Source organism: Lithobates pipiens, unplaced genomic scaffold, assembly GCF_037356315.1.
Source record: "Lithobates pipiens isolate NorthernLeopardFrog02 unplaced genomic scaffold, aLitPip1_a1.2 Scaffold_51, whole genome shotgun sequence".
NCBI classification, from domain to species: Eukaryota; Metazoa; Chordata; class Amphibia; order Anura; family Ranidae; genus Lithobates; species Lithobates pipiens.
The window spans coordinates 838,532-851,060 of record NW_027507874.1 but is presented as its reverse complement, the minus strand read 5'-3'; the positions used below and the strand labels follow the sequence as shown (position 1 = coordinate 851,060).

General features: G+C 46.2%; 1 protein-coding gene and 1 pseudogene across 1 annotated transcript; one reads left to right on the top strand and one right to left on the bottom strand.

The window, feature by feature from the left end:
* Positions 1 to 1,899: 1,899 nt before the first annotated feature.
* LOC143957031 (histone H3-like) lies at positions 1,900 to 2,310 on the top strand. Its single transcript, XM_077467174.1, has one exon. The coding sequence runs from the start codon at positions 1,900 to 1,902 to the stop codon at positions 2,308 to 2,310; it is 411 nt and encodes a 136-aa protein (XP_077323300.1).
* A 1,580-nt stretch (positions 2,311 to 3,890) lies between these two features.
* LOC143957030 (histone H1B-like) lies at positions 3,891 to 4,570 on the bottom strand (annotated as a pseudogene).
* Between the last annotated feature and the right edge of the window lie 7,959 nt (positions 4,571 to 12,529).

Sequence of the window (12,529 nt, the reverse complement as noted above, 5' to 3'; positions counted from 1 at the left end):
CAGGTTGCGGGGGCGGAGCCACAACCCATAGGTGTATGCTGCCATGAGATGCAACAGGAAAGGAAAATTACGGAAAGGTGAGTATACAATTTTCCGTTTTGTATACATCATTTTCACCTACACGTTTACTTTTTTGTTTTATGGACTATGTAAGACTGTACAAGGCATGCTAATGTCTGCAGAGACACATAAAAGGGGATGCTTACTTTTACGACATCGTTTAGGGATCATCTGCTTAGAAATATTACTTATACATCACATTGTGTTTGATTCAAATGTGTCATATAGCATTTATTTTCTTCATGGGAGTCCAACTATTATACATGATCATCTCACCTTAGATGGGTGGGGGATTTAGATCATCAGCTGGGCACACATTGACTTTCCTGTTGTGTATCTCTCTATGTATATAAGTGTGTGTGTGTGTGTGTGTGTGTGTGTGTGTGTGTGTGTGTGTGTGTGTGTGTGTGTGTGTGTGTGTGTGTGTGTGTGTGTGTGTGTGTGTGTGTGTGTGTGTGTGTGTCTTTTCTCTAATAAAAAAAAAAAGGAGTATTTGGTAAATATCAGGTGCCTCAGATTACAATACTCAGATTGGAAAGTGACGGTTACAGGGAACATTTAACCCTCTTAACTCCCTCCCTCTGTCATCTAATTTGCTGAGATATGGGCAAACATAATGCAATCTCAATGTTTCTAAAGCTTACACTGATAAGGATTTCTAATCTTTCATTATAAAAACATTTCTTTAGATTGTAAACTCCATGAGCAGGGTCCCTCCTATTACTTGTGTATTGAAATCTATTGTGATTGAACTATCACCATTTTTATTGTAAAGAGTTGTGTAAATAGTTGGCATTATATATATATATATATATATATATATATATATATATATATATATATATATATATTCTGTATTATATTAATGTTAGAATAATTCGTATTAAAGTCGAACACACCAGCGCCAAGTAATTCCCCGACACCCCCCATCATCCCAACAGGACAAAAAGGTTCTTGTAGAACACATACACCATATCAGAGCTGCGATTTCATTGTAAAGTAAACATGATGAAGATATGGTGAGCAATATGGTTCAAATAATGTTTTTAGTGAATTTTCTGACAAAACCTTAATGCAAATTCATCAGATTAATTATGCAATCTAGATGTCGCCCGTGTCCATTCCCTCCAATTTCCCGGTATGAGTTCTAATTCTGTTCCCAAAGATCACGTTGTAATCATCTATTTTTCCTATAAGTGGGATTCGGAAAGAAAACAATGAAATCTTATTGTAGCGCTTTCTAGATCCCAGCACAGAAGCCATTTCTCTTGTCACCAGCAGATGTCAGTGTTGCTCTTCCATAGAGGATACATTGGAGCCGATTAGTTGAATTGTATCCACATGGATCTGATGGAAACCAATGGGAACACCAACCGATCCAAGATGTGCTGGGGGGACACGATTCATTGTCTGCTCAGCGATCTGTCCCTTCATGTTAGTACAGAATTGTGCTGGACGGAACAAGCTGTACAAGTCACCTTTCTACTTGTTATTCACTAAGAACGGAATAATCCGATCAGTGAGAATTTTCTGTCATCTCATTTATTATGGAGACAAGCAGTCCAATGTCAGAGCTCCTAATTCTTACACATTGTATGATGTGGAGGAACTCCCCTCCCCCACCCCACACAAAGAAGGTAACTCTACTAACACAGATAACAGACAGATCATGGCGGACATTTTAAAAATGCCGCTTTAAAAAAAAAAAGTAAACCAATCATGAAAAGGGGTGTGTTTTAGTTGTCCAATCAGAAGGCAGTGATGTATATAGACGCCGCACAGCCTGTGTTCTCACACTTGTAATGTATTCCTTGTGGAAATTGGAAGCATTGATCGGCCATGGCAAGGACCAAGCAGACCGCTCGTAAGTCCACCGGAGGGAAAGCTCCCCGCAAGCAGCTGGCCACCAAAGCCGCCCGCAAGAGCGCCCCGGCCACCGGCGGAGTGAAGAAGCCTCACCACTACAGGCCCGGCACCGTGGCTCTCCGAGAGATCCGCCGCTACCAGAAATCCACCGAGCTGCTCATCCGCAAGCTGCCCTTCCAGCGCCTCGTCCGAGAGATCGCCCAGGACTTCAAGACCGACCTGCGCTTCCAGAGCTCCGCCGTCATGGCTCTGCAGGAAGCCTCTGAGGCTTATCTCGTAGGACTCTTCGAGGACACCAACCTCTGCGCCATCCATGCCAAGAGGGTCACCATCATGTCCAAAGACATCCAGCTGGCACGCCGCATCCGTGGAGAGAGGGCCTAATACACCCCCCACCGACCTCCTCATCGCCACCCCACCCCACACAACAAAGGCTCTTCTCAGAGCCACCACATCCTCCTCAGAGAGCTCCATACTATCTCATCGCCACTACATCATACAAATCCTTCCCACCACATCTCTTCATTCTTCTCACTCTTCTCTGCACGCTGATCTCTAACATTTCTAAGACGATTACAAAGTAACAATTCTCACTTCTCTAGGAAGAAGAGCTTTTCTCCTGCCGATCTTTTCCCACCATAATACAATGTAATAATATAAAGGAGAGGAAGACAAGTTCCTAGAAAGATTCTCTATACTTATCTCATTACCAGATCGGGGAAAGGAAATGTGTTCAAGATAAATAAGAAGTCACCTCCTCCCTCCTGTACACAGATCCCGGGATCACCTCTTTCTCCGCTCCGGTGTATAAATCATACAAATGACTAGTAAGAAATCTCACTCACTATTCATTCTTCTGTAGGAAGAAGACATTTCCTCTCCCCGATCTATCAGGAACCTCTCCTCTGCTATTCTACAACTTTCTCCAATCTCTTCCCCCCACACACACACCGATCACATTGTTACACCTTCCCATCAGCACATCTTACACTCTCTTCTTTATTCTCATTCATTATCTACAGAAGACAATTATTGGCACCCTGCAGAGATTTGTACATTTCTCATTGCAAGCGTCAAATTATTTTATGTCAGCCAATCAGCAGATAGTGTGTGCGAAACACCCTCCACTATCTGTTGCGACAAATTACATATATTCCGATCAGCCAATAAGACTATTATCATCATACGGGGAACTTTCTAAAAGTGGAGCCGGGAGATAAAATTTCTAACCTGAATGTGACATCGGGGCTGCTAATCCTCTTCATAATTTGGGTAAAAAATATGGAATTCTATGACAGTGGAGAGTCCATTCTCCGCATAACACAATGTTCTTGTTGCTGATCATTCTAACATTCCCGATCAGTACAATGATTTCCCTTCTACCGATCAGATGACATATTGTAGTGTGAATGTCTCTCCCCCGGGGAGACCCCACAGCCAGTGTGCGGGAAAACCTCCAGGTCTCCTATCTTCACATGACAGATGTGGGTGGGATGGGGCCCCTGAAACGATCCTTTATAGCAGGAGGGATTTCCGATCTACAGGATCTCTAGTGATCATTTGTGGGATTTATCATAAAATGTAATCGGGGATTCCCTGCAAGGGACAAATGTACAATGTGTGATGGGAACATCTCACGTGTGTAAAAGCTATGCGGCCCCTGGTGGCTGTAGGTAGGCAGGTGTGGCTCTGTTAGGAGGAGGTGGCTGTAGGTAGTCAGGTGTGGCTCTGTTAGGAGGAGGTGGCTGTAGGTAGGTAGGTGTAGCTCTGTTAGGAGGAGGTGGGTGTAGGTAGGTAGGTGTGGCTCTGTTAGAAGGAGGTGGGTGTTGGTAGGTAGGTGTGGCTCTGTTAGGAGGAGGTGGGTGTTGGTAGGTAGCTGTGGCTCGGTTAGGAGGAGGTGGGTGTAGGTAGGTATAGCTCTGTTAGGAGGAGGTGGATGGCTCTGAGAAGAGCCTTTGAGGGGGTGGAGATGAGGGAGGTATTCTTATTTCTTCTTCGGAGCGGCCTTCTTGGGCTTGGCTGCTGTCTTGGCTTTAGCCGCCTTCTTAGCCGGACTCTTGGCGGCTTTTTTCGGCTTGGCTGCAGCTTTGGGCTTCTTGGGGCTCTTTGTCGCCTTCTTGGCGGGAGCAGCTGCAGCCTTTGCCGGTTTCTTGGTGGCCTTCTTGGGGCTCTTGGCGGCTTTGCTGGGGACTTTCTTCTTGGGGGACTTGGCTGGCTTCTTGGCGGCTGCAGGTTTCTTGGGCTTGGCCGCAGCCGATGGCTTCTTCTTGATGGTGACTTTCTTGGCCTTGTCGCCCTCTTGCTGCTTCTTGTTGATCTTGAAGGATCCGGAGGCTCCATGTCCTTTGACCTGGACGAGGCTCCCCTTAGTCACCAGCGCCCTGATGGCGATCTTCAGGCGGCTGTTGTTCTTGTCCACATCGTATCCTCCGGTGGCCAGGAGCTACTTGAGGGCGGCCAGGGAGACCCCGCTGCGCTCCTTGGAAGCGGCCACGGCTGTGACGATGAGGTCGGACACGCTGGGACCGGGCGGCTTCTTGCTGCCTTTCTTGGCTCCTCCGGCTGCCGCCTTCTTAGTCGCCTTCTTCTTGGTGGCGGGCTCCGCTGGAGGAGCGGCGGCTGGGGCAGTCTCAGTCTCAGTCATGATTCTCAATGATGAGGTTTTGAAAATAGATCAACACAGTAGTGATGTCCAGTTCATGAACGAATCGTTCTTATGAATCGGTTCTTTTTAGTGAACTGGATGAATCGATTCTTTTCAGTGAACTGATTCGTTTGAAACAGTTCACTCTGCACTCAGTACATAGCAGAGCTGGCAGTGGTAATCCGCCCCTCCCTGCAACCAATCAGCTGACTCCAAGCACAGTGACACTCAGGAACTGGATACAAACTTAAAACAAGAGCAAGGAGTACACAGTACACCGAGTTAAAGAATCGTACAAGTTACCGAGTTAAAGAATCGTACAAGTTACCGAGTTAAAGAATCGTACAAGTTACCGAGTTAAAGAATCAGATCAGTTTTTAGAACCCAGTACACTGAAAGAACCACAAGTCACCACCAGTAAAACAATACACTAAACCAATGAGGTAGCAGCAGTGATCAGGTGGTACGGACAGCCTAAGTCCCTTTCACACTCGTGCGACTTGTCCTGCGACTTGAGACTGCAAAGTCACATGACAAGTCATAACCCGTGATTTCCAATGAGTTCAGTTCTTATCTGTGTGACTTCAAAGTAGTTTTTGTACTACTTTTGTCCGACTTTGATGCGACTTGTGGCAGAGACCTCCAGATTACACAGACATTGCTTCAAGTCGTGGCAAAAATCATGGCAAAAGCACTTGACTTTCAAGTCGCACAAGTGTGAAAATAGCCATAATGATTGAATTTTACTACCAGGGGTACTTCGCCCATGGTAGTGGTAGTAAAATCTGATCATCATTCCTGCGCATGCGCTGTAAAGACTATGGGAAAATATGATGGCTAGCAATGTTACCTGTGAAGTTGGCCCATCAGAATGCAGTTCACATGCACAAAAACCCGCTTTTCATTTAGGCTCCATTTCCACTTGTGCAACTTGGCCTGCGACTTTGTACTCTATGATTTCCAATGAGTATTATTCGTATCTGTGCGACTTAAAAGTAGTCCCTGCACTACTTTGGTCCCACTTTGATGCAATTTGAGATCCATAGACCTCCGGAATACACAGGCATTGCTTTAAAGTTGCATCAAAATTGAAGCAGAATTGTGCAACTTTCAGGCTGCGTTAGCCTGAAAAGCCTGAAAGTTGCACGATTCTGCCACGACTTGAAGCCATGCCTGTGTATTCTGGAGGTTTATGGACCTCAAGTCACATTAAAATGGGACCAAAGTAGTGCAGGGACTACTTTGAAGTCGCTGTGACTTGAAGTCGCACAGATATGAATGGTACTCATTGGAAATCGGGTACTTCTTGTCATGCAACTATGCAGTCCCAAGTCGCAGGACAAGTTGCACACGTGGAAACAGAGCCTACATGAAAAGGGGGGTTTGTGTGCATGTGAACTGCATTCTGGGGCAACTTCACAGGTAACATTGCTATCCATCAAATTTGCAGAAACCTAGGCTCAGGGCCAGTTCACACTGCTGCATAGTGCAAAATCGCATGCAATGTCCGTGCAATGCGATTTCATCCATACAGATAGTATGGCTGAAATCGTATCGCATTCGGACTAAACTCGCAACAGGACCCTTTTTTTGGTCCGCACCAGAATCGGATCGCATAGCACCCATGTGATCCGATTCATGTCCAAACTGACACTTTGCAGTGCAACATGCGAGCTGAAATGGGGATGTCATTAACATTGTATGACACTCCCCAGCAGTTCGCATATGTCGTTGTGAACTGTCGTGCGAGTCGGGTGCGATGCAGGAACCCGTAGTGGAATTGCAGGGTTCCCGCATCGCACAAGTGTGAACCCACCCTAACACAGCTGTTTGTGCATCACCAAAATTCATGACACTGCGCTAATCTGACAATAGAACAATTGTCAATTGACAACAATTGTGCTCTGCGCCGATGAACAAAATCAAAGTAAACATCCCCAGGACCTGCCAACCTTCTGTGTGAATCAGTCTTCTGATTCTAATCATTTAGGAAGGTTGAATCAGAGCTTCAGTTCACTTGCTTGTCAGTAGACTCAGCAAGTGAACCGAAGAACCGAAGAATCGATTCATTGAATCGGTTCATTTCAGTGAGCAGTTCGAAATGAACCGATTCACTTTAAAGTGGAGGGCCACCCTGAAAACCAAAAAATGTAAAAAATTACAAAAAAATCAAAAAAAAAATAAAAATGAATTTTTTTTTTTTTACTTACCAGAAATGCCTGTTGCTAGGCACTTTATCCTAATCTTCCTCCTCCGTGGAGATCTTCTGTCTTCTCTCTTCGTCGCGGCGTCTTTTGGGTAATGGGTCGTGCTGTGTTCTGGGAACTGTGTGTTCCAGAACACAGCGCGTCCCATTCAGAAAGCGCTGCGGGACGCGCGCATGCGCAGTAGGAAACGGGCAGTGAAGCCATAAGGCTCCGCTGCCTGTTTCCCTTAGAGGGAATGGCGGCGCCGGGACCCGAGAGCCGAGGGACTGGTCGGCCTCGGGCGGCCGACATCGCGGGCGCCCTGGACAGGTAAGTGTGTTTATTAAGTCAGCAGCTGCAGTGTTTTCAGCTGCTGACTTTTTTTTTTTTTAACCGGCCCTCCTCTTTAAAAATCCGGACTTCCCATCACTACAACACAGTGTATGTGTGGTGCTCTGGCTTATATAGAGACGTTCTGCACTTCTATTGGTTGATATAGAACTTGCTTTCTGCACTGCTATTGGTTACACGTTAGAAACACGCCCACTGACTGTCACTCCAGTGTTGGGGAATCTTCTCTCGCTTGTTGTGTTTCTCTGGCAGACAGAAAAATTATTATAATAAGAAATAAAAGGATGTCCAATCTTAATCGGGGACCCGATCTGCTCACTGGACTGTCACTTACCGATCTGTCACTTACCGCTCTCATGATCTGCTCAGGAGGCTGCACACAAAGGCTGCAAACACATCCATCCTCCTGAGTGTGTGTCCCATTCTTCCTTCTACCTGCTTTTCTACACACATGCTCATCAGAAAACAATCTTCTCACATCTCCCACTACAATTGTGTTCACATTAGATGAGTGAAGATCAGGGAACATTTCCCTCTAATACAGAACTCTGCTCATCTATAGCTGAGTAGAAGGAGCCGGGAACAAAAACATCAGCCGGTGCCATGAGAACCTTGTGTGATGTGATCGATAGGGATGACCTTCATGTTCGAGTCGAACATACATTCATAGTTACATAGTTACATAGTTAGTCAGGTTGAAAAAAGACACAAGTCCATCCAGTTCAACCTTAAAAACAAATAAATAAAATAAAAAATAATCGTACAATCCAGATACCCAATTTTATGCCCACAATTGATCCAGAGGAAGGCGGAAAAAAAACCCAGCAGAGCATACTCCAATTTGCTACAGCAGGGGAAAAAAATTCCTTCCTGATCCCCCAAGAGGCGATCGGATTTTCCCTGGATCAACTTTACCTATGTTAGTTACCTAGTTATATTATGTACCATCAGGAAAGTATCCAGGCCTTTCTTAAAGCAATCTACTGAACTGGCCAGAACCACCTCTGGCGGGAGTCTATTCCACATTTCCACAGCTCTAACTGTGAAGAAACCTTTCCGTACTTGAAGATGAAATCTCTTTTCCTCTAGACGTAAAGAGTGCCCCCGTGTCCTCTGGGTTGACCGTACAGAGAACAACTCAACACCAAGTTCACTATATGGACCCCTAATGTATTTGAACATGTTGATCATATCCCCCCTTAATCTCCTCTTCTCAAGAGTGTATAAATTTAGTTCCTCTAATCTCTCCTCATAGCTGAGTTCCTCCATGCCTCTTATCAGTTTGGTTGCCCTTCTCTGCACTTTCTCCAGTTCCAGACATTCGACTCGAACATCGGTTGTTTGCATGTTCGGCGAATACCGAACGTTATGGGCCATTCGCGCCAAATTCGTGTGGCACTCACTGCCCACAATGCACTGCGCCATCGCAGTGCTTTGCTGGCTCATGATTGGGCAAGCATGCACTATGACCCCGCATGCTTGGCCAATCACAGCGCCAGCAGCAAGGAGAGCCATGATTGGCCACAGGCAGGATGCCAGTGGCCAATCATAGCTCAGGCTGTGTAGTTCACGACCCACACTATATAAGGCCGCCAGCGCGACAGCCTTGTGTAGTGTGTTGGCGTCTGTAGGAGTTAGTGGGTGTTCTCTGTGTGCCTTCAACACAGTATACACCGTTCGTTATCGGCCAATTTTGCATTCTTGCTCTTGTGTAATTGAGCTGTTAGCAATCTGCAGGAGTTTGTGGGTGTTGTCTGCGTGCCCTGACCGCAGTATACACCATTATATCCACCTATATAGCTAGCAATATGCTCTTCTGTAATAGAGCTTGCAGTCAGTTGTAGGAGATTGTGCGTGTTGTCTGCGTGCCATGACCACAGTATACACCATTATATCCACCTATATACCTCTTCTCTAATTGAGCCATCTGCAGGAGTTAGTGGGTGTTGTGTGCCTCTAGCACAATATACACTACCCAATTGCTGGTTTTCCCATCTCCCTTCAGGCCATTACCATGTCTGGTAGGCCAACAAGGAGAGGCAGACAGGCGCGAGCCGATAAAAGAGGGCAAGCAGGCTCTGTGTCTAGAGACACCAGTGCTGGTCGTGGACGCGGTGCTTCGTCATCATCAGCATGTGGCCATGGGACATGCTTGTCCTTCTTTTCGGCAGCTGGACTTGTTGAGCCGCATCATGTCGAAGACTTGGTAGAGTGGATGACCCAGCCCTCTTCACCCTCCTCATCCTCTGTCACCCAGGCTCAGTGTACTAGCAAAGCAGCTGCCAACGCATTGTCTTCCCTCGTCTCAATGTCATCATCAGTGACTCCTTCCCTAGACCCACCACGTCCTCCTGAGGAGTCCCCTGAACTCTTTGAGCACAGTGTTGGGTACATGCTCCAGGAGGATGCCCAGTGTTTTGTAGGCTCTGATGATGACACTCAGCTAGAGGAAGGCAGTAGAGAGGGGATGCTCAAGAAGGACAGCAATCTGGCAGTCATGTTCCACAAGCTGCAGCATACTGCCAGGTTTTCTCCAGCAATGAAGAGGGAGGGGGTTATGAGGGCACTGACTCCATGTGGGTGCCTGGTAGGAGGGAGGAGAAGGCGGCACATGTCCAACGAGGCAGGATGCCCTCCGGGGGCCAGCTTAGGGGCAGCACACCCACACTGCAGACCTCCGCCTGTTCAGGGAGCTGCGCATTATTCTAAAAGTTCTTTGGTGTGGGCCTTTTTTGAGACGAGTGCATCAGATCGCACCGCTGCTATTTGCAACATATGTCTCAAGCGTATCTCGCGTGGCCAAAACATCAGCCTCTTGGGCACCACATGCTTGACCAGACATATGTTGACCTGCCATGCAGCTCGTTGGCAAGCGTACCTCAAAGACCCACACCAAAAAACAAAGCGGACCTCTCCTTGCTCCTCATCAGCTGGGATCTTCAACCCCACTAGACCTTCATTCCTCTCTGAAACCTGCTCTGAGAGGAATGAAGGTGTAGAATTAGGTGTGTCACAGCCAAGTGCTTGCAGGCACTCTGCTAGCAGTACACCAACGTCCAATTATAGCAGGCAAATTTCCCTGCCCCTGCTGCTGGACTGTCGAAAGAAGTTCACTCCCAGCCATCCACATGCCCAGCAGTTGAATGTTAGCTTGGCTAAATTGCTAGCACTTCAACTGCTGCCTTTTCGGTTGGTAGACTCGGCCCCCTTCCGTGAGTTTGTACAATGTGCGGTTCCTCAGTGGCAGGTCCCCAAGCGCCACTTTTTCTCACGGAAGGCGATTCTGGCTCTCTACCGGCATGTGGAAGGCAATGTCCTTGCCTCGCTGGACAGGGCGGTCAGCGGTAAGGTGCATATTGACATGCCCACCAGGTGGAACTCAACGTTGGCCATGATGTAGCAGCTGCACACGCAACAGAGGGCCATCAGATGAGTACCTGTGCTACTACGGCACCAGGACAGGGTCAGGGGAGCTGGGTTTTTTCTCACCACGCCAGTGGGGCATAGCTGCGGATCATGTTGTCCTTAGTGACCCAGGGGATTCCGGACTGAATGTCTCAGCTAACCTACGCTGCATGGCCTCCCTGATCCTGCAAAGCCTGCAGAAGGATCCTCGTATTCTTCGGATCAAGGAGAGGGACCATTACTGGCTGGCCACTCTCCTTGATCCACCCTACAAGGGTAAGGTTGCCGACCTTATCTTGCCGTCGCAGAGGATGAGACATCTCCGGGAGGCCTTGCAGAAAGGTCTGTGCAACGCATTCCCAGAGACTGGGAGGTTACAAACTCCTGGTCCTGGACAACGTGTTGCTGAGCTTAAAATTCATAAACAAAATGTAAAAAAAAAAATAATTGGGAAAAAAAATTACTCACTCTCTAAATGCCTGTTGCTAGGGGGTCCCTCGTAGTCTGCCTCCTTCAGTGCCCAGGCTAGTAACATTTCCCCTCAGCGCCGCACAGTCATCTGGGATCTGTCATGTGTCCCAGATGACTGTGTGGTGTATCACGGCACGCGGTGCTGCTCGTGCATGCGCAGTGGGTGCCCGGCTGTGGCTTCACAGTAAGAATGCCGACGCCGCGAGTGGAGGGGGGCTTCGTTCCCCCGCATCGCTGGACCCTAGGACAGGTAAGTGTCCGATTATTAAAAGTCAGCAACTGCAGTATTTGTAGCTGCTGACTTTATTTTTTTTATTTATTTTTTTAGGGGGCACCCCACTTTAAGCTTATTTCCAGGTCTTGGGGAACACCTGTGAAAATGACTTAAACAATGCCCTTTACATTGTTGGTCAGTGGGAAAAATTACCCCCTTACAGTGGTGGCCAGAATGCCACCCTAAAAAAATTGATATCATGCCACTGACTCTACAGAGTGACGTTGGTCCTGGAACTGTACCATCAAATGGGAGGTCGATCAGCTATGGCTCCTAGAACCCCTAGCAACCTCTGGAGGAACCTTGGCTGAGAATGGCTATACAAGTGGATACTACTGAGTGGAGGGGCATTTTCTGCTGTTTTTGGACATCCTGTACCCCAGCCCTTCCTTCCTATGGGCATTTTACAGAGGTGGTAAAAACAGGCAGCTGAGCCACCATTTTAGCGCCCCCTGACCATCCACCTAAAGCCTAAACATGCCTTGACTCATAGGCTGCAAAAAAACTTAACACAGCTTTATTTTCATCCATTAGTCCGGAATAAATAAAAATGGAGTCCGAAGATTATTGAATAATAATATAAAACATTTCCATATGTGCTCTTTTATTCCAAGTCCTCAGAATTCAGAAAACTAAATGGGGAACTGTAATATATATATATATATATATATATATATATATATATATATATATATATATTTTTTTTTTTTTTTTCCTTCTCTCACTGTCTGATATATAATTTATACATATAGCAAATTGCACATATTTTACACTTCCTATACAAAGATCGATAAATATGATATTATTGATAAAAATAGGTAATAATCATGACATGCCAGACAAATATGTACAATTAATCAATTAAGATAATGTTGTGCGTCTGATGGATCACATCAGTTTCCATTCAGCAAACTATTGAAAAGCTTCTAATTAAATGAAATTCTATGCTGGGTAATAAATGACTAGACCCGCCCATTCTCCTCCTGTCTCCCATCAGGTCCGCTCATCCTTAGGAAGGAGAGACGTCAGAAGCAATGTGTTTCTTTGTTTCGTTTTCAAAATTATGTTTTAGAAATATAAAATTACTATGAACAATTGGAACTGCTGATTGTTTTTTTCTGTTATGAAGTGTTAAAGATTCGCATTCTCCGTGCAATAGAATATATAGGAGCCTTATAAATGAATGACATTCCCTCTCTTTTGTTTTTTAATAATAAATGGGTATGACTCTATCACCGGAAGGTTTCCATCAGGTCCGCTCAGGCTGTATAT

Bases quoted from the DNA above. Each gene is read 5' to 3' on its own strand.
- LOC143957031 (XM_077467174.1), top strand. From the start codon at position 1,900: ATGGCAAGGACCAAGCAGACCGCTCGTAAGTCCACCGGAGGGAAAGCT.